This window comes from Hibiscus syriacus, unplaced genomic scaffold (genome assembly GCF_006381635.1).
Source record: "Hibiscus syriacus cultivar Baekdansim isolate YM2019G1 unplaced genomic scaffold, ASM638163v2 tig00117048_pilon, whole genome shotgun sequence".
Taxonomy (NCBI): Eukaryota; Viridiplantae; Streptophyta; class Magnoliopsida; order Malvales; family Malvaceae; genus Hibiscus; species Hibiscus syriacus.
In genome coordinates, this window is record NW_024063538.1 from 2,969,620 (window position 1) to 2,995,235 (window position 25,616).

The window sequence follows — 25,616 nt, forward strand, 5'->3', positions numbered from 1 at the left end:
TAGACTTTGGTTGATAAAGTCGAATCACTCTAAATTCTGTGTTCATTTGTTTATATTTTTCTCTCAAGCTTCCACCAAATTTTTATTTCCAATTCACCCCCTCTGCTATTTCATCCATTCGATTGACTCAACAAATAATTTTATTGATCAATTGTAATATAATTTAATATAAGATGATGTATATCTTTGAGGATATATTTATTATTTTATTAGGAATTAGATATAGATAAAATAATTATCTTAATTTATGTTGTTAGAAACTAGGATAGTATGTTATTGTTATTTTTATTATTATTTTCAAGCTATTTTTATTATTATTTCAAGCATTTGGCACACTACCACAAGGAATCCTTCACCTTATATAAATGATGTCCTCTCACCATTGTGATCATCAGTTTTATCTTTTATTCAATACAACGAGATATCTTTTTGCTTGAGAGAGAGAGATCTTCACACTCCGATTGCCTATTCATTGTGATTGAGAAACTGGTTAGAGCCATTTATCGAGTTTTCCTTTTCATTGCGATTAGGAGGGTTCAATAGGACAATATCCATCTATTTTCAGCTTCCACAACTCCATTATCATCTCTAAATCATCATTATCACTCATCACCACTAAAACCCTAATTTGGCTAGGTATTTTCCTATATATTCTTGTTTTCTTTATTTTTTTATATTATCTTTATTATCTTAATCTTATTCATTTGATCAATTTCCAACAACCTTAAATTTCTTTAAAAAACCCTAATTGTCATCTCACCTTTATTATCTTTTTTGCTCTTTCTTTGATCAAATCTAGAGTTTTTAGGTTTGATTCTTCAACACAAAGCACAATCATTCATCCACTACCGTTTCTCTATCAATTGGTATCAGATTTGGAGGATTCTTGGAGAGAATCAAACACTTTTGATTCTTTCAAGCATACACCGCCCAAATACCCTAATGTAGTAGGTTGTGAAGATTCATTGTTTTCAGGTTCTTTTTCAATGTAGCTTTCTAGGTTTGGTTCTTCAACATGCACAATCATTCATCCGCTGCAGCTTCTCTATCATATGTGAACTGTCCATTTGGCAGAACGATACGCTTCTTTCTTTTCAAAGGTTTTCGCACATCTAACACCACTCTAATACAAAGACTGCCTCTACATCCGAAAGACATGATCGAATCATCGAAGTCAACAAAGATCAATAAAAAAATCCCCAATTGTGTTGCAACCTGCCTAGAGATGAAATTCACAGTCAGATCGTTGGAAATAATCCAAAAGTCAATCCGATTAAGTTCCACCAACATAAGATATTCACCCTTTTCAATCGATTGTTGGATCAGTAAATAAGCACTGAAATACCAAGGGCCTTCTGTTCTATTCTAACGCCCAACTTCATAAAAAAGACAAACAAAATCTCCCTCACTAACTGTGATCGATATGCCCCAGAGTGCCAAAATGGCTAGAGTTATTTATTCCGCCTCCGTCAGCTGCTCTAAAATCAAAGTTTCCTCCTCCTCCTCCCCCAAACAAAGCCCTTCCAATTCTTCCTCCAAATCGCCCATGAGATCCAATGAGAACACCAAACAAAAACAAAGCAGAAACAAGAAAACTAGCAAAGCTAGAAAACTGAGAAAACTCAGAGACGTGCCAAAAGGCCCGAGTGACAACTGCTAAAAGCTGAGAGAAACTCTAGCACAGAGAATTATATTATTAAATTGAAAGGGTTTTTTTAATACTGCCGAAAACAGTGTTAAATGAGGTAATTGCCGATTAGAAGCATGGAGGAAACTTTAAAAAAAAAATACTTCGATGCCCAATTCAATTCAATACTACTCTGTAAGTGTTTGTTGTATATAAATATAGTGTATAATAAATCAAATATGAAATATCTTGAGAATTCCATATTTTGTATTTGACACAAATAGAAACTAATGTATAATAATAATTAATTATGTCCATTTCAATATTTGATGCAATATAATTCTACGAATTAAATATAACATATCTTGCATTTTGAAACTCAAACTACAATGTATAATAAATCTTGTATATATCTAATTATAAATATGTTTATATTCAAGATGAAAATTTAGTATTTTTATAAAGCACATTTGATTTCTCTCTCCTTGCTCTCCTTTCTCCTTTGATATTTGATTTTAGGTTTATATAACAAATAAGTAACTAAAGTATATCATTGTTTTCATTTAAGTTTTTAAAGTATTTTTTTATCAAAATAAGTACCTAAGTTATCTTTTTACTAAGAATAGGTACTTAAAGTATTTGTTTATCAAAAATAGGTACTTAAAATATTCATTTCTTTCGTCCAAGTATCTAAATTATTCTTTAATTAATATCATATGCCAACTTTTTTAGAACTTAGATGAAAAAGTTTTAATAGTTTAGGTACCTATTTTGAAAAATTATTTTAGGTGCATATTTTGACTAAAAATTATAACTTTAGGTATTTATTTTGACCAAAAATATTTAGGTACTTAAATGAAAATAGAATATAAGTACTTATTTGTGATATAAACCTTGATTTTAAGTGTAGAGAGAAACCAATGACTCTTTACATACATGGTACTTTTATAAGACAATCTATTATAGTGCCAATGTAAAAGCTGTAATCTATGATTTTAGGTATATTTAATTATGTCATGGATGCTAAAAATTATACTATTCGATGCTGGAAATTATAAAGCATTTGCATTCACAAATATTAGCAATTATTAGAGAAGGGAGATATTTTAAGACTATAAAGTAGTCGATAAGTGAAACAGAGGCTTAAAAAAACGAACACAAACCTATGAAAACCATCAAAGCATGATGCTACTTGCTTTTCCTGAAGATGGAAAATCGCAGAAGATTGTCCTCATAAAATACTTGCAAGTCCTGATGCAGCGTTCAACAAATAAAACCATGCTCGTCGCCAATATGGATTGATGTACAGGATGGCAGCAATAACCAGTAACACAATTGCATAAGCAACAGAGAAGGTCACCCAGAAAACGTACACGTCCATCAAACCGTTTTCTTCGTCGTCGTCGTCTGAGGCGTTTGGTGTTGGGGGTGAATCGGGCCTGTCACAACTTTTATGTAGGGGAGGCCTACAGAGAAAAGGATTCACCTCGTAACTGCTTTCATCGAAGGTCCCGAATTGAGCTTTCTTAGATGGAATACTCCCTGACAAGTTGTTGTACGACACATTGAAGACTTCTAGGGTGTACAACTCCGTCAATTGAATAGGGATTCTTCCAATTAGGTTGTTGTGGGAAAGATCCAGACTCTCAATTTGCTTGAGCCTCGAGAATGTTGATGGTATGTGTCCAGTTAAGTTGTTGTGTGACAGGTTCAAGGAAAGGATTTCACTCAAGTTTCCAAACTGAAGAGGGATTTCAACGGTTATTCTGTTGCATGACAAATAAATCCCAGACATGTACTCGAGAATGTTTCCTTCGTATGTATAAGTTCCTCTCTTTGTTGTATAATCCACCCCTTCTACCCTTAGATCTTTGCTTATCCGAAATTCAGTGGCTGCCCTGTAACCTTCTAGATCGACATTTCAAAGTCCGTCAGTCCAAAGTAATCAGTTCTCTCAAGTATTGCAGCAAAACCACCGGCAGCATATGTTGATGCTGAAGATTTATTTTCATTTGGTTCAAGACATAAATAACTCAAACAAGAAGGTATTGGACCGTAAAGCTCATTGTGAGAAAGATCCATGATACTTAATGAGTACACTTTGCATAGCAATGGGAATTTCTCCAGTAAAATAATTGCCTTTCAGAAGGAGGATGCTCAAAGCAGAAAGATTACCAATCCAATTAGGAATTTCTCCTGTTAAGTGGTTTTCACTAAGGTCTAAAGTCACCAACGACCTGCTAATGAAAAATGCACTTGTCAAGGTGCCACTCAATCTATTGTTGCTCAAATGGAGATGTCTGCTGGGTTGTGCATTGAAGCAATAAGGTATTGAGCCAGAAAAAATTATTGTTTGAAAGGTCCAAAAGCTGGAGTTCATCCAAATAGCACAATTCCATGGGAATGGGACCCTTAAGTTGATTATCAGATAAAGCCAATGCCCTCAATCGTGATATGTTCCATATCCCTCCTGGGAGCTCACCAGACAAACTGTTGTTATTTAAATCCAAAGCCCAAAGTGGAGATAAAAGGACAGTTGAACAGTAGGCATTCCTCCATCAAAGTTATTCCCATCCAAATACAACATTTCCAATGATTGTAAACTGAAGATGGTGGGGGTTTCTTTCCGGTCAGACGATTATTTGATAGTCTAAGAGACCTTAACAAGTCAAATTTGGCCACGCACATCAATCAATATCACACAAGGGCAAAAAGATAACTCGGCTACTCACTATCACAGTTCATCACTATCACAGTTCATCACAATCAGGTGAGGTCATTCCCTCACTCACCATTATCTTGCTCATTCTATCTAGAACTTTATGTAAGGGTTAATTAATCTTTTAGTATTTTATATCTTTATGACAATTAATACTTATCATTCCCACTTGGTATTTATCAATAGCCCGACACTTGACTCGGGTTTACTATTTTATTATTTCACTTGTAAACTTTTATTAGGAAATTTCACCAATCCTAAACTCTTAATAGAGTCCCTTAATAAGGCAAGGCTTTCAACTTCTTTCTTTCTAATGGTACCAATGCTCAATCATATAGGATTGATACCGACCCTTGAGTATTGATATTTACCCCTGGTACTTGTAGATACTATATTTTATAATGGGTCCATATACCCGTTATAAATGCAACCAATCCCAAATGACCCAACAGGCCCACATGTGAGAACCCAAGTGATCTAGGGTTTCAATCTTTTCTCCTCAGCCGCCATTCACCCTAATCGTTAGATCTGAACCTCACCCAACGGTCCAGATCAAGCCAAGGCAAACTAGGATTTCTCCTTTTTTCATCAAGCCATCGCCACCAAATAGGGGATCTCTTCAGCTTCCATGCTCGTCTGACGTCGTCACCGGCGAGATTCGTGCCGGTCACCAAATCAAGGCTCGTGTTTCCTTCGCATGCATGCCCGACTGCACAGGTCAGGTGTTGTCTTCACCGAAAAGCACATTTCCTCTCTCGACCATGCAACAAAAAGAAAAAGAAAAAGAAGTTATTTTCCTTTCTCTTTTCGTGTGAACAAAAATCGGGTATAAAAAACCCTTCAACAGTGCATTATCATCAAGAAAAACCATTCGAAAAATATAAAAAAAAAAAAATCAGATTCGGGCAAGCAACACCATTATAGCAGGAGCATTGTTTTCTCAAAGGTTATTGTTTATTCCACTTTCTTTTGATTCGGATATAAAAAACTATATAATAATAATATAATAATAATATAATAATAATATAATAATAATAATATAAGGGAGGTTTTTGTTTTACCTTGCATGTGAGTGGTACTTAGCCGGAGTCGATTCATCGTTGGAAGTTAAGTCTAGCGTCGAGAATGTGAGCAGTCGGTTTAGATCTAGGAGTGTCAGGGGTTGTTTTCAATCTCTTAGGATATTTTTGGGAGTGGTTGGAGCGTGTGGTGGGCTGAGATTGTGGCCGAGGTGAGAAGAAGGGCCAAAACATGGTTATTTGATTTTAACGAGGAGCGCCACTTGAAGAAGGGGAGCATGAGTGAAAGCAAAGTAAAATAATAATTAGGGACTAAAACCTTAAATAAAAAAGGGTTAATCACAGGAGTAGTCCCCCAAGGTTTTTTTATCTTATTACTGTTTGTTTTGTTGATTTTTATCTAACCCACTAACTTTTATTTTATTGCATCCTAAACACTGTTATTTATTATTTATTGTTATTAATATTCGAATATTATACAACCTTGTGGTGACCCGATCCAGGATACAATCCACATTATTATGGTCTGGACTCGCTAACCACTACCCGCTAACTTTTCTAACTTACTAACATTCTAACTTTATTTCGTTCAAGCTAACATTCAGACTTTTATTTTATTGTTTATAACATACTAACTTTTATTTTTATGTTCTTACTAACATTTATTTTATTGCACAAACTAACCCGTAATTTTTAGCATTAGAATATTCAACGACCTTGCGGTGACCCACCATGGGTACGACCCGCATATTTATGGTTCGGGTTAAATGGTTAAAAACAACCCCTAACTTTTAAATTTATGCAATTTTTCCTATTTTTTATTTTATTTTTTTCCAGCACTTTAAAATTCAGTATTATTTTTCTACTCCTTTAATTTCTGCATTTTTTTCAGTCATTTTAATTTCCAGCATTTAATTTTCATTAAGCATCTTAACTTACACCTCGTTTTATTTTAGTCACTGATATTGCCTTGTGGTACATTTATCCCTAATGCCTAGGGTGTTCATCGGTTAAATGGTGCCGATCGAACCGAATTCCAACCAATTTTTTCTTTAACCGTTAACTGAACTGAACTTTTTTTTTGAAATATTATCCGAACCGAATAAATTTTAGTTAATTCGGTTAATTTTCAAATTAACCGAAATTTTTTAGAATTTTAATTTATAAAAATTGAAATTTTTAATTCAAAAAAAACAATTTACAATTAATTTAAATAATATATAATTATAAATAAAAATTTTATATGGTTTTTTAATTAATTAAAATTGATTTAGGTTAAAAGTTATTGGATCTTAAATTATTAATTGAATTTTAAATGGTTTGGGCTGAGCCCATATGTTATATATAAATATTTAATATTTAAAATATAATTTTGGTTAATTTGGTTAATTAACCGATTTCAAACCGAATTAAATGTAACCGATTCTAAAAAAATTATTAATCGTTCCCCGACCGAACTAATTTGGTGGCCGACCGAATTACTGTACTAATTCGGTTCGGTAGGTTAATTCGTTAAAACCGAAAAATGAACCCCTACTAATGCCATACTTTTCACTATTTTAATTTCAACCTTATTTGTTTATCCTATTTGGCTGGTATTTTAATTTTGGTTGTGGTATAAAGTTTCATGTTGGTCCCTTGTTATGCTAGTAGGCTACCGGTGTTTGACTCGTATTTTAGATTCGAAATCAAACTTGGTTATCTTTATTATTGCTACCATTTTTTGCACGTATCTTCATATCTATATTATTATTCAAACTTTATTTTTATATAATCATCATATTTTTATAGAGAAAAGATAAATTGTTGTGAGGGAAATATATGAAGACATCTCGTAACTATAGGGGAATGCGTCTTTCGAAGATTTTTCGCACAAAGGTTATTTTTATTCGATGGATTTTTCTTTATTTTTACCTTATTATATTGTTTTATTTATTTTATCTCGTTTTGTTTGTTTTTATTTGTTTTATTTTTATCTTGATAAAAAAATGTAAGACAAGTCTTTTTGTGAGAGGAATCTAGGGAAAAGTCTCCTAACTATAAAAGAAGTGCATTTCCAAGGATTGTTCGTACAAAAAATTTTTTTACTCAAGCATTTCTAAACTTTTATAATATATACTCTTTTAATTATATCATCCATACAATTAAGAAATACCATTTTGTGAGGGGAATCCATAAAAAATCTCCTAACTATAAAGGAAGTGAATTTTCAAGAATTGTTCATACAAAATAATGTGATCTCTTATAAAAATAATTGTAATTTTTTGGGTTAAATAAACAGCTTTGCTCCATACAAATATATTTGTACTCTTTAATTTCTGTGCCCATTGCTTCTATTCTTTGTCATCATATTCTTATTGGAAAGCAACATTGTTTTAGTTTTTTAAAAATTGACATATTTTAAGTAAAATGAATAGAAGGGTCATAATTTAAATATATTTTGAGTTGTAATTTCCTAACATTTAGACATCATATAATCGTTTAGGTACCAAACTTGGGCGTTGTGGGGGTGCTCACCCTTCCCCACACGTAATCGACTCCGAACTCTTAAAATAAATTTTTGGTAAAATGCATACCATTTTTTTCTTTTAATGATTTTTTGAACTCATTAAAATGATATTTTAGGTATTCAACCTACCTATGTTAAAGGTTGATGGTGACTCCAAAATAAATTGCTTCAAACATAAATTCATCGTCTTTCTCTGAATTAATTTTTAAGTCTAATGAATCCCCGAGGAAGACGTTATGACAGCTTGGCGACTCCGTTGGGGATTTTAGAGATACAAGCCATAAACGATATACGTTGTTTTTATTCTTGGGAATTATAAACTTAATTGTATTTAATTTATGATCATTTCGTTTATTTTAAGTTTCAACATATCATGCATTATTATATTTAACTAATTGAGTTTTGATTTATTGGTCTTCAGAGTTGAACAGATTTTTTGAACTTGTAAAAGTGTCTTTGTCACGTTTTTAAAGGTTTGTGAGTTTCTCCTCACACACAACACATCCATTTACATACCATAAGCTCATTACGAGCTTTGTCCCTTTTAAGTTAAGGTGAAAGCTTAGCCTACGTGAGATAACTCGTTTCTCCATATGGGTTTTAGCAAGTAACCTTTGGGTTTGTTGAAAACATTTGATATTTCGATATAACAAATTAAGTTAAATGAATTTAAGATTTTCCAAATGATTTGCTAAGTATATTCGATATAACTATTCGAATATCAAAACATTACTCCAAATCTTTCAAAGATCATTTTTTAATCCTTACTCAAGTATAAAATTAAGTTTTAATCTTAAAACAATCTCAAAAATTTACAAAGTATTCGAACCATTCAAAGCCAAAAATTCCAGATTGCTCAGAGGGAACTGATTCCCCCCAAGGGGGTACCGATTCCCCCCTGAATGGTTTGGCTCCGAGAATTCCAGTATGCTCGGAGGGAACCGATTCCCCCCCAGGGGGTACCGATTCCCCCTTGTATAACGGTCAAAATATTTGAATTTTACAATTAGGGAACCGATTCCCCATAGGGGGTATCGATTCCCCCCACGCTCTAAGCCGTTTTATTAATTGTTTTCACACTAAAACGGCTATATGATCTTCACTAATCATCCCCAACATTCAGAAGTGATTCAAGGTGTATTTAAACAAGTTATGAAGCCTTTGAAAGATATAAAATCATAGAGAAACAAGAGTGAAAGCATCAAACACCAAGTTTGTGCAAATCAAGCCAATTTTCCTTTCAATATTCATTTTGCTTTCAAAGAACACCATTTGTGATCATTTGTTATTTGTGAGTGTTCTTTTCTTGTTCTAGAATTGTGCAAACATCTTACCTTGTGAGGTTTTCCTTGTAAGTTTGCAAATTTGTAATCTTCTCTTTTGGAAAGAGTGTTCTCAAGAATTGGGGTATATTCTTGAGGGTGTTGTAAGGTTATCTCTTTGGCCTCAAAAGAAAAAACAAATTAGTGAATTTGTTGGAAAATCCTTAGTGTGGATAGCTAAGGTAGTGGACGTAGACTTTGATTGAGAAAGTCGAACCACTCTAAATCGTTGTGCAATTACTTTCAATTTTCTGCAAAAGCTTCCACCAAATTTTAATTGCCAATTCACCCCCCTCTTGGCCAATTCTGTCAATTGATTTACTCAACAGGGTTTATATACTTATGTCTACGTGAGATAAATTGTTTCTCCGCATGGACACAAGGGAATGTATCCTCTCGAATTGAACTCGATTTGCATGAGCCTATAATGGGCCAGGGTTGAGGGTTTAGTAGCTCAAGGGGGTACTGACATCAAGGATAATTCGAGTCCCTTTTCCCATTAGAGCCTAAACCATGCATAGTGAACGTAGAATGTCACCCTAGGTAGAGATGTAGAACCTCTGTCCGTTAGTAGGTGCCAAAATAAGTGTACACGAAGGAGGAACGACTCTAAACCTTTACTTTTTGCTTTAAATTCATAGAATAAATTTCTTTCGAAAGTTATGAATAAGGTACCGTGCGGTTAGGATAAATTTCACCAAAATAATTCATTTTGAGTATAAAGCATGTCCGGGTTGGATTGCTATTTAATGAAAGCATGCTCGGGTAGATACTATGATTGGGTATGTGTTATATTTAAATAGAATTTTTTTAATTCTATCGATTATCTTACTTGTACTAACTCGTTTCTTTTCTTTTGGTTTCATTTTCACATTTTTTTGCATTGCATTTCATCAACATGACATAATGTGAAAGTATTAATCCTCAAGAGGATATTTAAGTGAAAATTTTCACATAGAGTTCAATCAAGAAGTCGCGTACATAGTCATGTACCTATGGCTAAAAGAAGTTCAGAGAATACAAGAAAGAAACTTTCTTTGAAGATCATGCAATATTCGAGACTAGAAAGATGATTCACTGATCTGAAAAGTAATCTGGTAGTAGAGTCTTATCTACGATCATTCGATCGCTAATCACCAAGGAGTGGCGCATGATTCTACCACTACAGGGGCATTAACTGAGTTAGGTTTTAGCGCTTGAGGGACTTAATTTTCAAGGACAAAGCTCTGAGATGAAACATCCACCATTTCAGACTCAGTGTCCAAGTGAAAGCATGTCTGTAAAATGGACTATCTTGTAATGTGAAGACTTTTATCTATGATGAAAATTTTTCTATGATGTTCATTGTAGGGATCAACGTTTTTCCTTCTGCATTTATATATTTACATTCTGTACTGCATTTATTTAAATATTTTCACATGAATCATTCATGAAAACATGGGGATCAATTCATGGAGAATTCAATGGAAGTGGCCTTAATCACGTGACGTAAAGGAAGTAAATTTCAAAAAATTGAAGGAATAATTGCAAGAGAATTTACAGAGAATGAAACAAGATGGGAAAATTGGCTGGGCTCAATCAGGAAAAAGGAAAAAAACATGCCTCTTCATCCATGGAAACGTCTGAACGTGTGTGATACATGATCCACAGTTAACTATTTCACTTGAGAATCTTTCCAAAGGCCAAAAGAGTCATTATATCCCGAGGGTTACGATGTTGATGCCATATGTAGCTATCACATAGGAAGATCAGGGCATTCCACTGAGAACTGTAAGGTATTGAAGTGCAAGGTCCAGAATTTGGTTGATTCAGGGTCATGGACATTCGAAGAATGATGGGACATTCTGATGTTGATCAAGAAGTCATTGCATCTACCACTTGCATTAAGAGCATTGTTTTGTTTGAACTTATTTTTGTTTGTCTTATATTTGGTTAAATATTTTTAATCTTTTAATGATTTAATTTATGTTATTCTAAGGTTAAATAATTGAACAAGTTTTAATCTTGTAGTTCTTTTAATATCATTTGAACTAAAAGCTCATTTGAGACTTAAGGTAATGGCTCTAGGCAAGTGACAAGATTCAACCTTTGTAAAACAAGAACCCTTAATTACTCCAGAAAATATACCACAATACAAATCCTTCTCTTGTAGGGACCAAGCTAGCATTCTCCTCGATTGAAAGACAATAAGGATTTGACATTCAAGTATGTAAGGATGCGAACAAAATGAGGCATCTTACACATCAGATTGCAAAGCTAATTGTTTTTACTTCTATTGATGACGTTCAATGATGATCATGATCTTCATAGATGGAATAGTCATGTAGCTAAATCTAGTTTGGGTTAGTTTCTTGGAAATTGAACTCTAACGATGAGATTTTCTGACTTTCAACAACGCTTGGACTATAACAGTTTCTTCTTGACAAGATTAATAAATTGAATCCATATACCTAGAATATAATTATTTATGTATACAATAAAGTTGAGTTATTCCGCTAAAGCAATTGGTTATAGAGGAAACTCAAAGCCCTGGCTTTATGAATAGATTACATTCAAACCATGACATTATCGGGTACTTGGCAATTTGTTGTTTGCTCCACTGTAACTGTCAAGTCAAAGACTTTGTGACGATATGAATCCTTCAGATAGCCAAATAAGGCAATTTTAAAACATATACGTACAATAAAGTCGAATTCATCTAGCCAAACAATGGCAAATTAAATCGAATTTACTAAATAAGGAGTTTCGGTGGATGACTAAGGGAGTTAAGGAACACATGTTAAAATCAATTTCACACGAGCACTAAAAAATTTCATTTTTAGACCAATATTTCTGCATTGTCTTGGTTAGAGGAGTCTACGAAGCTTGAACAAATATAAGATTTTAGAAAAATAGAAGTGTTCTAAAAGGTGTAACATTTGATTATGCTAGTTGCGACTTTTGTTTGCACCCAATTAAATTCCAAGCCAGAAATGAGGAGCATGTATAATGTTTCAAAGAGCATGGACAAGAAGAAAGACTTGATGACTGAAACCTTAGAAATATGAAGTCATCCTGAAACCAATCCTAATCCTGACACTTGTCAAAGAGTTATAAGTTTGAAGGATTAAGAGAGTAATTAATTCTTTGATATTTAATGAACTCTTGTTTTATGATTTATTTCAATTGTGAAACCTAGAAAGGGGCAATATTTTTTCAAAAATTTTTATTAAACATTTTTCAAAATTTTGAAAATAATTGGAGAAGAAAAACATTTTCAAACAAGACAATCTCTCCGGAATAGATCTTGGTAGTTGACACGTGACTCTCAAACACAAAGCTCGTGCTTAGAATCAGTGTTGGAGCAAGAAATGATAAATGTTGGGGCATTTTTGAAGGCCCATGTCAGTCAGGAATACAAAGTCATTGAATTGAGCAGAAATTTATTTTCAATAATACTAAAAGGCATGAATACTGAAAATGGCAAAGCAGAGACAGTGAAGCTCGCTATATACGATTGCTTTGTCCATAATCACAACATACAATTGCATTATTCTGGTGATTTCCCATACATTAATGTTGGCAAGCCAAAGTGTCCCACTTACATTACCATTGAGCTTTGCTCTTCGATGTACTTGCAATGTTTTATAAAATCTCTAAACATCGTGCAAAGAGTTTTCCTAGTTGGAAATCTAGACATATGCCATAGAAAATGATGAATAAGTTGCTGAATGTATCACGTACCATTAATTATGGCGCTGGACCAAGGATTCGATCATATGAGGTTTCTAAATTCCAATTTAACTCAAATAAAAGGTCGTGTTCTTCTGGTGCCAAGGTTAAAAGTGACAAAGTTTTATTTTCGCGGAATGAGGAATGAAATCTTAGCAACAAGAAACTAGTGAAGCCAACTAAGATTGAACGATGGGCTTCAAATAACCTTATTCGAGATTCAATTAAGATAGATCCTCTATTCAAGGCGAGTCAAGAGCCCAATCAGAGCAAACACTACTATCTTATTGAAAGAATTTGAAGAAATGATCAGGGAAACCCAATCTAAACTTCCTGAAGCTCCACATTTCCTCATTTATGTTTTACCTGATAAGAAAAATTCTGATCTTTATGAATCTTGCCAAGTTTGGCATAGTAACACAGTGTATGGCTCCAACTAGGGTCAATGATCAATACCTTACGAATTTGCTTCTAAAAATCAATGTAAAGCTTGGATGACTGAATTTGATGTTAGCAATTGAGCAAACACCTTCAATTCCAATTATTTCTAAGGGTCCAACTATCATCCTTGGTATAGAAGTGGCTCATGGTTCTCTATGGCATCCATATTCCATCAATTGATGTGGTGGTCAGCTCTAGGAAGTGGTCTTTGATTCTCACTATAGAGCAGTTGTGCGTACACAATCTCCAAAGCTTGAAATGATGGATTCTCTTTTCAAAGCAATACGGAAAGCTCTATTAGATTTCTACACAAGTTCAGACAGAGAAAGCCAATTTTATCAAGGGCAAAAAAGTTTTTGTCACGAGTCAAATTTGCAAGGGTACACTCTGGCGGAAAATGCATACAACCGATCGGGAATAGAAGGGAGACTGCTCATAAACCATTCCCATCACATATCAAGAAAACAGCATCAACATAAACATAACATCACATGAAATTGCACATTTGTATCATACATTCATCATTGCATAAATAAAAAAAAGGTTTTCCCTTCTAGATAGTATGCTTTTATAATATTTTTGATAAACTAATTTCTTCTTTCTCAAGATGTTCGTCTAAGAACACTTTCTTAAGACTGTTTTTCCCTGAAATCCTTATTCATTTTTCTTAAAGAACATTTTCCCCCTCTCTCGAGGACATCATAATTTTCTTTTCTCAAGATCATTTTCTCCTCTCATGAGGACAAATTCAAAAGGTTTTTTTATCAAATAAAAATCAAATCAAATATGTACTTCAGCATAACATCCAAGATAGTCATTCATAAATGCATCATTTTTATATTGATCTTCCAGGAAATAAAAGTTTGGTGATGACTAACGTCCTCAACACTAAGGAACAATGTCATCCACAATTTACATCCTGAAGTGAACGATCAGATCTTCCAAAGGCAACTAGATCTCCTCACATGCAGGAGCAGACTGTCTGTCACCTTAGAGATTATTCCTCTCGAAACAAAGTTTCGTCTCGTTTGAGGCAATTTTTCTTGAAATAAAATTGATCTCACTTGACATTGTTTTCTAAAAACAAATTTTGTCTCACTTGAGACAATTTTCCCCAATTTTAAAATTGTTTCACTTAAAACAAAATTGATCTCGCTTGAGATAGTTTTCCTAAAAACTAATTTTGTCTCGCTTGAGATAATTTCCCTTGAAACACAAATTCTGAAATGTTTCACTTGAAACAAAATTTGATCACACCTGAGATAGTTCCTCTGAAACAAATTTCCCTCCACTCATTTATTTTCATTAAAATATTTGTCAAGAATTCAACTTTAGCAAAAACTCTGTTTCACATTCCACGTCGAAGAAGAAGATTCCATTTCAAGTCAATCATTGGTAACTATGACTAGCTCTCCTTAACAAAAAGGAGTAATGTCATTTCCAAAGACAAATTATCTCCTAAAATGGTTAGACTTCCTAAACACTAAGGAATAAAGTTGTCCACCGACCAGGTTTCTCAATGCGAAGGAGCAGTGTCATCCTCAAACAACCAGACTTTCTCAACACGATTGAACAATGTTGTCCACGACCAGATCTCCTCATGCGAATGAGCAATGTCATCATTAGAAATCAGACTTACTCAACGCGAAGGAACCATATTGTCTCGAAACTACCCAATACTTCTAGAACATCTTCAACACCAAATTATCTCTAAATTGATCCAATTTTCTCAACGAGAAGGAACAACATCATCTTCAAGAAACAATTTATCTGAAAGCGACCATATCTCTTCAACATGGACAAACAGAGTCATCTTCAATATCAAATTATATCCAAATTGACCAATTTCCTCAACGATAAAGAACAATGTCATCTTCAACAAACAATTTTTCTGAACGCAACCAGATCCCTTCAACAAGGATGAGTAGAGTCGTCTTCAACACCAAATATCTCTAGATTGACTCGTCTTCCTTAACAAGAAGGAACAACGTCATCTTCAGCAAATAATTTACCTGAAAATGGCTAGAACTCTTCAACACGGATGAGCAGAGTCATCTTCAACTCCTTATTATATATGGATTGACCCGATTTCCTCATCACGAAGGAACAATGTTTCCTTTACATGCATGCCCGACTGCCCAGGTCAAGCGTTGTCTTCGTTGAAAAGCACATTTCCTCTCTCGGTCGTGCAACAAAAAACAAGAAAAAGAAGTTATTTTCGTTTCTCTTTTCGTTTAAAAAAACCGGGTATAAAAAACCTCATCAACAGTGTATTATCATCAAGAAAAACCATTCGAAAAAGCAATACAGAAAAAAGCAAATTCGGGCAAGCAGCACCATTATACTAGGAACATTTATTTCTCACAGGTTACCAGTTTGTTCCACTTTCTTTTAATTTCGGATATAAAAATGACTATATATATATAATATAAATGAGGTTTTTATTTTACCTTGCATGTGAGTGGTCCTTAGCCGGAGTCGATTCGTCATTGGAAGTTGAGTCTAACATCGAGAATGTGAGCAGTCGATTTAGATTTAGGAGGGTTAGGGTCTCTTAGGATAGTTTTGGGGTTGTTTGGTTCATGACACCACCGCTCGTGGTGGTTTGCTGTGCATTTTAGCCTTTGGTCAATAATGAAAGGAAAAGAGTAGAGAGAGGAAGTAGGCATTCGGGTTCGTTGAGTGGTTAGAGTGCATCATGGCCGCTGAGATTGGTGGCCGGAGGTGAAGAAAAAGAAAAGTAAAGAAAACAAGTAGGTTTAAGTTTTCACATCGATAGAAACGGCAAAGACTAAAACCTTAAGGAAAAAAGGGTTAATCATAGGAGTAATCCCCAAGTTTTTTTTGTCTTTATTATTGTTTGTTTTGCTGACTTTTAGTCTAACCCACTAAGTTTTATTTTATTGCATTCTAACCACTGTTATTTATTTATTTATTGTTATTAATATTCGAATATTTATATGAACTTGTGGTGTCCCAATCCGGGGTATGATCCAAATTATTATGATTCGGACTCTGCTAATCACTAACCACTAACTTTTCTAACTTACTAACATTCTAACTTTTATTTTATCGTTCGAACTAACATTCTAACTTTTATTTTATTGTTCATACTAACATATGACTTTTTTTTTTATTGTTCTTACTAACATTTTATTTTATTGCACAAACTAACCTGTTAATTTTCTAACATTATAATATTCAACGACCTTGCAGTGACCCGCCTTGGGGTACGACCTGTATTATTTATGGTTCAGGTTAAACGGTTAAAAACAACCCCCTAACTTTTAAATTTATGTAATTTATTCCCGTTTTTTATTTTTATTTATTTTTTCAGCACTTTAAATTTTAGTTTTTTTCTGCCCCTTTAATTTTATGCATTTTTATTTTAGTCATTTTAATTTCCAACATTTAATTTTCTGTATTTTCATTTAAGCATCTTAACTTACACCCAGTTTTATTTTAGTCACTGATATTGTCTTGTGGTATATTTATCTCTGATGCCTATACTTTTCACTATTTATGTTTCAACCTTATTTGTTTATCCTCTTATTTGGATGGTATTTTAATCTTGGCTGTTGGTTTATAAAGTTTTCATGTTAGTCCTATGTTTATGCTAGTAGGTTATCGGTTTTGATTCATATTTTAGATTCGAAATCGAACTTGGTTATCTTCATTATTGCTACCATTTTTTTGCACATATCTTAATATCATTATATTATTCAAACTTTATTTTTATATAAATCATCATATTTTTTATAGAGAAAAGATAAATTTTGTTGTGAGGGAAATATGAAGACATCTCCCAACTACAAGGGAATGTGTCTTTCGAATATTTTTGCACAAAAGGTCATTTTATATTCGATGGGTTTTTCTTTATTTTTACCTTATTATCTGTTTTATTTTATTTATCTCGTTTTATTTTTATTTATTTTTTATTTTTATATTTGATAAAAAAATGTAAGACAAGTGTCTTTTGGTGAGGGGAATTCGTGGAAAAGTCTCATAACTATAAAGAAGTGCATTTCCAAGGATTGTTCATACAAAAAGGATTCTTTTTACTCGAGCATTTCTAAACTTTTATAATATTATACTCTTTTAAACTATATCATCCATAAAATTAAAGAAACACCATTTGTAAGGGGAATCAATGAAAAAGTCTCCTAACTAGAAAGAAAATGCATTTTCAAGGATTGTTCGTACAAAATGATGTGATTTCTTATAAAAATAATTGTTTTTTGGGGTTAAATAAACAGCTCTACTCCATAAAATATATTTGTGCTCTTTAATTTTTGTGCCCATTGCATCTATTCTTTGTCATCATATTCTTATTTCGAAAGCAACATTGTTTTAGTTTTTTTTTAAATTGACATCTTTTTAAATAAAATGAATATAAGGATCATAATTTAAATATATTTTCGAGTTTGTAATTTCCCAACATTTAGACATCATATAATCGTTTAGGTACCAAACTTGGGTGTTGTGGGGGTGTGCACCCTTCCCCACACGTAATCTACTCCCGAACTCTTAAAAATAAATTTTTGGTAAAACACATACCATTTTTTCGTCTTTTAATGATTTTTCTGAACTCATTAAAATGATATTTTAGGTATTCAACCTACCTATCTTAAAGGTTGATGGCAACTGTAAAATCAAATTGCTTCAAACCTAAATTTCATCATGTTTCCCTGAATTAATTTTTTAAGTCTAACGAATCTTCGAGGGAGACGTTATGATAGTATCGATACCATTTTTGCTTTCAAAGTTTAAGAAAAACCCCTTAGTATCAATACTCCCATACAAAGTATCGATATTTCGCTTTTGTGGTATCAATACTACATTAAGTATTGGTACTAAATTTGGCTACTGGAATATGACATAAATCATGGTATCGATACTACATCCTCGATATCGATACTCGAGAAAAAACATCGATACTATATGAACAAAGTATCGATAGTTCTCAATCAAAACCCTGATTATTAATCGATTAAAACATTTCTAGACTCCTCACTCGATTCTCATATCATTATTTAATCTCTTTGTAACTCAAACTCTTACTAGCATAAGTTATTTTATTCACTTAGGGCCATAAGAGTAACTCAATAATTTTAGCCCCATAAGGGTAATTTAGTAATTTTTGCCTTCTGAGGGTACTTTACTAATTTCCCATACTCAAGCTAAATGCTCGATCTTAATCGATATCAAACCCCTCACACTAAAGTTTATCTAATAACTCGAAGTCTACTAAATAATCTTTATTGATGATATTAATACCTCTACTTGGGTATCGGTACTAGCCCATAGGATATCGATACTTCCCCTTGAGTATCAGTGCCTAAAATAACCCTGAAATATATTTAACCACTTTGGATATTGATACCAAACGTTCGGTATGAATACCCAATATTTTGTATGAATATCAGTCCATTTGGTATGCATATCAGCCCTCCAATATGGATACCTCTTCATCTGGAATAGATACCAACCTTTCTATATCAATACCAAGAATCCAATATCGATGTCAGATCTTCAGTATCGAAACTACAACCCTTGGTTTCAATAGTAAAGGAGCAATATCGATACCAGTTCATCTAGTATCGATACAGTGACCTAAAAAATCTAGTTTTCACCTAGAATATGAATAATATCAATATTCTTCATACAATATCAGTGCTATAACCCATAAATACAATGTTTCACACGGGAAATACCTTGAAGTCAACCCCAAACACTTATTTTAAGGTCCAAGTTGGTTACTAAAGCTTATAAAAATCATTAAGAGTCATTATACATTATTTTTACACCAATATAACATAAAAACGTCCATAACAACAAATTAAGCATTAAATCCCCTACATGCTTTTCTACCCTATACAAGAAAGCCATGCTAGATAATATGTACTACAAGTAGTAGGGAAGAGTTATAGTATGTTACCTCAGATCATAGCTACCAAAAAATGTCTATATCTTACCCAAGGGCCAACCCTCTATTGGCATTACTCTTTTGGGGTTCTTTGCACCACCTTTCGACCTCCCATAAGCCAACCAACGATTCCAACATGAAAAAGAATGAATACTAGTTGTTAAACAACAACTCAACTACATGTAAATTGAATAGAACCCATGAGAGAAAGCCCTTGGAGCTCAAGCTCTCCCAAACCTTCAAATGAGCTCATGGTCACTGAAAGAGAAGATTGTGAGCTCATTGGAGCTTATGATCCAAGGATCATGAATCTTACTATAGGTTTTTCGAATGAGGAAAGAAATGAAGAAAGGTGAAGCCTTTGACTCTATATCTTGCTTGATGGAGAAGGATAAAAGAATAAGAAAGTGAAGTAGAAGACACAAAGAAAAGATGAAAAAAGAATTTTCATCTTTTACCCCACGATGACCTCACCAAAATTGAATGATATTCAACCTTTTTATTACCCAAGGGTCTAATTACACATTGAGTCCTCCTCATTTTATCCCAAGATCAAAAATCCTTTTTTTATCCCCCAATAAGGCTAATTTTTGATCCGATTGAACCTAAATTTGAACCGATGGACATCATGCTATAACAAATCTATTAAATAAATCTCGTGTCAACACTTAAATGTTGGCTCAAAACTTTGGGTCGTTACAAGTCTTGTAGTATGAAGAAACATCATCCATCAGAGTCAATTAACTCACTCCCATCTTCTTCACCACCAAACATTTTGCCTATGCGATACGCTTTTCCATCTTCATACTAAGAAAGTTCAAGTAAGAAAATAACAAAATTCTAAAAATAATTTAATATCTTAAAGTATAATTCTAAAAAAATTATAATGACTTATGATCATTGTATGAGTATAAATTATTATTATTTTTCATAAAAACTTATCTTTGTTTTTGGTAAAAAGTTTCATTTTTAACAGTTAATGTTTTACGACTTTATAGTTCTCTTTGACTTTTAACATTTAAACCATGAAATGAATAGGGGTATTCACTTATTGATTTTAATCGAATTAACCAATCGAATAGAATTAATTTAGTTAAACAGTCGGCCACCGGAATTAGTTTGATCGAGGAACGATTAATTTTTTCAATATTCGGTTAACGATTAATTCAATTCGAAATCGATTAATAAATCGAATTAATTGAAAATATTAAATATTAAATATTAAATACATATTTTTAAGCCCAAACTCATTAAAAATTAAAATTTAAGTACTTTCCAGTCACAATAAACCTATTAAATTTTCAAAATAGAATAAAATTTTAACCCAAATAAAAAAAAAATTCTTGAGGATTTGACTGGATATGTTTGAATGTTGATAGAACAGTTTCAACGAACTTGGGATTTGGCTATGTGGGTGGTTTACTGCGCGACAGTACCGGTCGTTGGCTCCTTGGCTGTCACAAGTCCCATTCCTTTGGTGAGAGCAATTCATACATTCCGACAATGTGCATGATGGGTCACTAATTTCTTTGGTGAAGGAAATTTTCCAACAGACGCTCGTTGATCCTCTTCTCCTATCATTGAACATCTATAACTTGCTTCTGATTCAATTTACAGTCTCTTTACGATGGAGATAATTTTGAACCATCATATTGTAAGTCTCGTTAAAAGATCTCCCTAAACTTAAATGGAGGAAAAAGTGTGTCACAAACAATCGGGACCAACTTGCTTATCTAACCTGACCACGCACCAAAGGAAGAAAGAAAGACCTGGTAAAGAGCCTTCTGCCTCACCCAAGCTCACCCAATATCAAAATCTGAACTGCACGAACACACCACTTAACAACGCCACTCACAATGCACTCAGCACCACAACGATCCAACCTGAACCTTCCTGAAGCTTATCGAACATGATCCCACCCACAATCCACAGCAACCACTCTGCTAAAATCCTGCACTTTATTGATCCACGTTACACATTAGACATTCCAACAACCCTTCACCTGAGGCCACATAAAACCGAAACTTCTTGAAACTTATGTGGGACGAAAACAAAACTGGAAACCAAAACAGCGAAGACATCAACACCTCCATCTGCACTACTACTTGCTAATGTTCCTAGAAAACCACGATCATCATCTCTATCGCCCACGATTTTGTATGCTCATTAACACCACCTTTCGCACCCATTGAGGCTTCTCATTCTTTCCCACTGAAGCAATACACGTTGAAGTATAGAGAACAAAACAACAACAGATAAAATCAGCACGCCGCAAACTCTTAGCCTCCCAAAAATAACAGGACCGATTCAATAATCAAATCACCATCAATGTCCACCACAATCAATTTTCCTCGCACAGCATCCAAGATCTCTGCAGCTTACATTCAGACTAAACATTCCAGGATCATTAAACCAGAAATAAAGCCATAATCTTTGTAACTCGAAAGAATAACCGACCAATCGGAACCACCACCTCCGAAATAGCATTACAAATATAATTTTAACTAGGAACATTGATAAAATTAGCGGAACGAACACAATCCGTAATGGAAGCACAGCAGAACGGCCACTTGCTCTTACACCAAAAACCCAACCTCAGCATAGGAAGTTCATATACGTACCGGCACTAAAAATTTTTTATTATAAAGGATTTCATTTCGGCACAGCCAAATGTTCCATATCACAGCATAGAATGCCATTCTCCACACCAATTTTGAGGATGATTTTAATGGTTGGTTTTCCCACAGCAAGATGAAATCTCGAACATCACCAGGAATCACTAGGTTAATTTTCCACTGCCAACATAACCTTTGCCAAATCCCCCACACAATCGAGCAATGACAAAAAAGATGAATAACTGATTCATTCTCCTCACTACACCACACACACATAGGGGGATTCGCGACCGCCACGCCCATAGCCGCTAGCTCAACAAGCATCGGAATTCTTAGATGGGCCACCTTCCACACAAAAGCTTCAACTTTAGGCGGATCTAAGTTAGACCAAATTAACTTACAACACCTATCCTCCTCGGATCCATTGCTATATAGGCTCTCATAGAATTTTTTGGGGGAATAGACTCCCCAAGAGGGCCCCAACCATATTAATCTATCAGTGCCCAAGCCACACTTCTTCGCTCTATTTAATACATGGATGAACCCATCCCATATGTCGCAACCGTATTTCGGTAGGGCTCCGGAATTAGGCTTCGACTTAGAAAAATGTGGATGAACCCATCCCATATTAATCTATCAGTGCCCAAGCCACACTTCTTCGCTCTATTTAATACATGGATGAACCCATCCCATATGTCGCAACCGTCTTTCGGTAGGGCTCCGGAATTAGGCTTCGACTTAGAAAAATGTAGATTGGAGTCGCCACCGATCATTTATTTTAAAATAAATGGGTTGATCGGATACCCTATTTCTTACCTGATCTGCGTCTTACCAGAAATATGTCGGGCTCGGGAGTCGGTTACGGTCAAGGAATGATTAGCACCCTTGAACCGCTCTTTCGGTACTACGTAATTTCCAGTTGTCTTAATTAAGAAAAATAACAAGTTAAATTAAAAGGTAAAGTTTCGATCCTAATTACTTACCCTTGATTGATTTGAAAATATCCTTTAAAAAAATCGAGAAATGTGTTAGATAAACAAGATAAAGAAAACAAATAAGATACAAGGGAAAAATAAAATAAATAAAATAAATAAAATAAATAAGTAAGATAAGAAAAAAATACTAAAGTAATAATTATATATAGTAATATTTGAAAAAAGGAAAAAAAATATATATATATATATATATATATATCAAAGTATTAATAAAATAAATAAGCTATATATATACACCAAATACTTAAAAATAGAAAAGCTACCCTCCAAATTCACCGAAAATGGGAGGCTTTAGTAAGAAATAAGACAAAAAAATGGGCCATCTAGGTTAGTAGTATATAATATAATGTTTAATAATAATAATGATAAAGACACAAGGTTTTTAAAAATAATAATAATATAATAATAATGAATAAAAAACGAAAATAATAAAAAATAATATAAATATATAAAGTTATAAGATATTACATAAATAAAGAAATAATCAAATAAAATAATTAAGAATATATATATTTAATAATAGGTATATAAATAAATTATTAAAATTATAAAAAATATATACGACTAGATAAAGATAATTACAATATATATATAGTAATATTAGATTTATAAGTTAAATATTAAGGAAATATATATATATAATAAAATATAGTAAAAAATAAATGAAAATAATTAATATATATATATACATATAATAATAATAACATGAATAATAAAAATAAATAAATAAAATATCCATATAATAAATAAAGGGACTAATATATATTTTTAAAAAGCTATTCCCCTCCTTTAATCGAAAATCAAACCGGTTTTTAAAAATAAGCCTCGGGGTAGATCTAGGTTCGAAACTTCGAAACCCCACCCATTTTGGTTATCGGCGCATCCCACGTTTTGGGTATTCGAACCAAATCTCAAGAAAATAACGTGCACATGCAAAAGAAAGAAAAAAGAAAATGCTACCTTTTATTTCATTTTCGAATCCTTTACAATAGTTTTGCCTTTGTATCTTCCCGTGCTTTCCTCTATGTTTTGTGTGTAAATCGTGTGTTACAATGGTGAGTTACAATGGCTATTTATAGTGCTTGTGGATTCTATCTTTAGGAATTTAAATCTTAGTAGAACTCTATCCTATTTTTAGGAGTTTGAATCCTAGAAAAATTTTATCCTATTTTTAGGAGTTTGAATCATAGTAGGACAAAAATGTGTGTTGACAGCTGCCCCTCTTTGCCCATAGTCGTGTAACGGGGATAGGGAAAAGATTAAAAGACACAGTTTTCGTTCAGTGGAGTTGAAAATTAACTCTGATGTTTCAATAACTCCCTGTCGAATTGAGTTACGGATGACTCCTCCATCGTGAAGTTGAGTTCATCTTGAAATGATATGAAATTGAAGCCGTAGTTCGAAATTTGAATCAGCACGTGGCTTTCTGTTACCCTTCGGTCTTCTTCTCGGTTTAAAGACCTTGGATCGGAATCGAACTCAGAAATCTTCATTGACAGATAGCTTTTTCTTGACTTAAGCTATGTTGTTTGAAAATGGTTGCTTGTCACTAAGGCACGGCTAACCCATGTCATCTTCTCGACTTGAAAACCTCGACTGCAACCGGAAAGTAGTGCGATTGATGTGTCATCGAGCTGAATGGAGTCGAACTCGACAATTTTGATGGCAGATAATCCTTCTTTGAGTTGGATATCCTTCGTCGTGAAGTTGAAATCCAAGTAACTAGCATTGTTCTGAGTCCAATATCCTCCGTCGTGAAGTTGACATTGGCTCTGGAACCGGGAAATAGTTTGTTGACAACCAGCCGTCCCTTCGTTGTGAAGTTGAACTTGTGTTGTCTCGAGTCCAATATCCTTCGCTGTAAAGTTGAAATTGACTCTGAATGAAATTTTGTTGACAAGTAGCGGTCCTTTCGTCGTGGAGTTGAACTTGCGTTGTCTGGTGTCCAATATCCTTCGTTGTGAAGTTGAAATTGGCTCTGAGATTGGGAAGTTGTTGTTGAAAAGCAGCGGTCCCTTCGTCGTGAAGTTGAACTTGCGTTGTCTGGAGTCCAATATCCTTCGTTGTGAAGTTGAAATTGGCTCTGAGATTGGGAAGTTGTTGTTGACAAGCAGCGGTCCCTTCGCCGTGAAGTTGAACTTGCGTTGTCTGAAGTCCAATATCCTTCGTTGTGAAGTTGAAATTGGCTCTGAAATTGAGATGTTGTTATTGACAAGAAGCGGTCCCTTCGTCGTGAAGTTGAACTTGCGTTGTCTGGAGTCCAATATCCATCGTTGTGAAGTTGAAATTGGCTCTGAAATTGACAAGTTGTTTATTGACAACCAGCCGTCCCTTCGTTGTGAAGTTGAACTTGTGTTGTCTCGAGTGTCACAATATCCTCCGCCGTGGAGTTGAAATTGCGGATGCTTGGCTTCGAGCTAGACATCATTCGTCGTGAAGTTGAAATCTATTCTCGAGCAAATTGTGTCATTTCAAGAGAAACTGTCTCAAGGGAGACAAAATTTGTTTGAAGGAAAACATATTCAAAGATTTTGTTAAATTGTTTTCAAAGTTTATGTTTGGAGAGAAACTGTCTCAAGGGAGACAAAATTCGTTTCAAGGGAAACTATCTCAAGCGAGATAAAATTCATTTCAAGGGAAATGTTTTCAATGTTTATGTTTCAAGAGAAACTGTCTCAAGGGAGACAAAATTTTATGTTTCGAGGGAAACTATCTCAAGAGAGAAAAAAAAT

The 25,616-nt window shown here is 33.8% G+C and overlaps 1 protein-coding gene across 1 annotated transcript in view; it reads right to left on the reverse strand.

Annotated features, from left to right (window-relative positions):
• Positions 1–1,408: 1,408 nt before the first annotated feature.
• Positions 1,409–25,616, reverse strand: part of LOC120197365 (receptor-like protein 56) — a 32,300-nt gene continuing 8,092 nt past the window's right edge. Inside the window, exons 3-8 of the mRNA XM_039198913.1 lie at positions 21,277–21,414; positions 21,130–21,225; positions 4,019–4,117; positions 3,767–3,864; positions 2,870–3,535; positions 1,409–1,653 (exon numbers count right to left, since the gene is read on the reverse strand). Coding sequence (XP_039054844.1) covers positions 1,409–1,653; positions 2,870–3,535; positions 3,767–3,864; positions 4,019–4,117; positions 21,130–21,225; positions 21,277–21,414 — 1,342 coding nt within the window. The remainder of the gene's footprint in view (positions 1,654–2,869; positions 3,536–3,766; positions 3,865–4,018; positions 4,118–21,129; positions 21,226–21,276; positions 21,415–25,616) is intronic.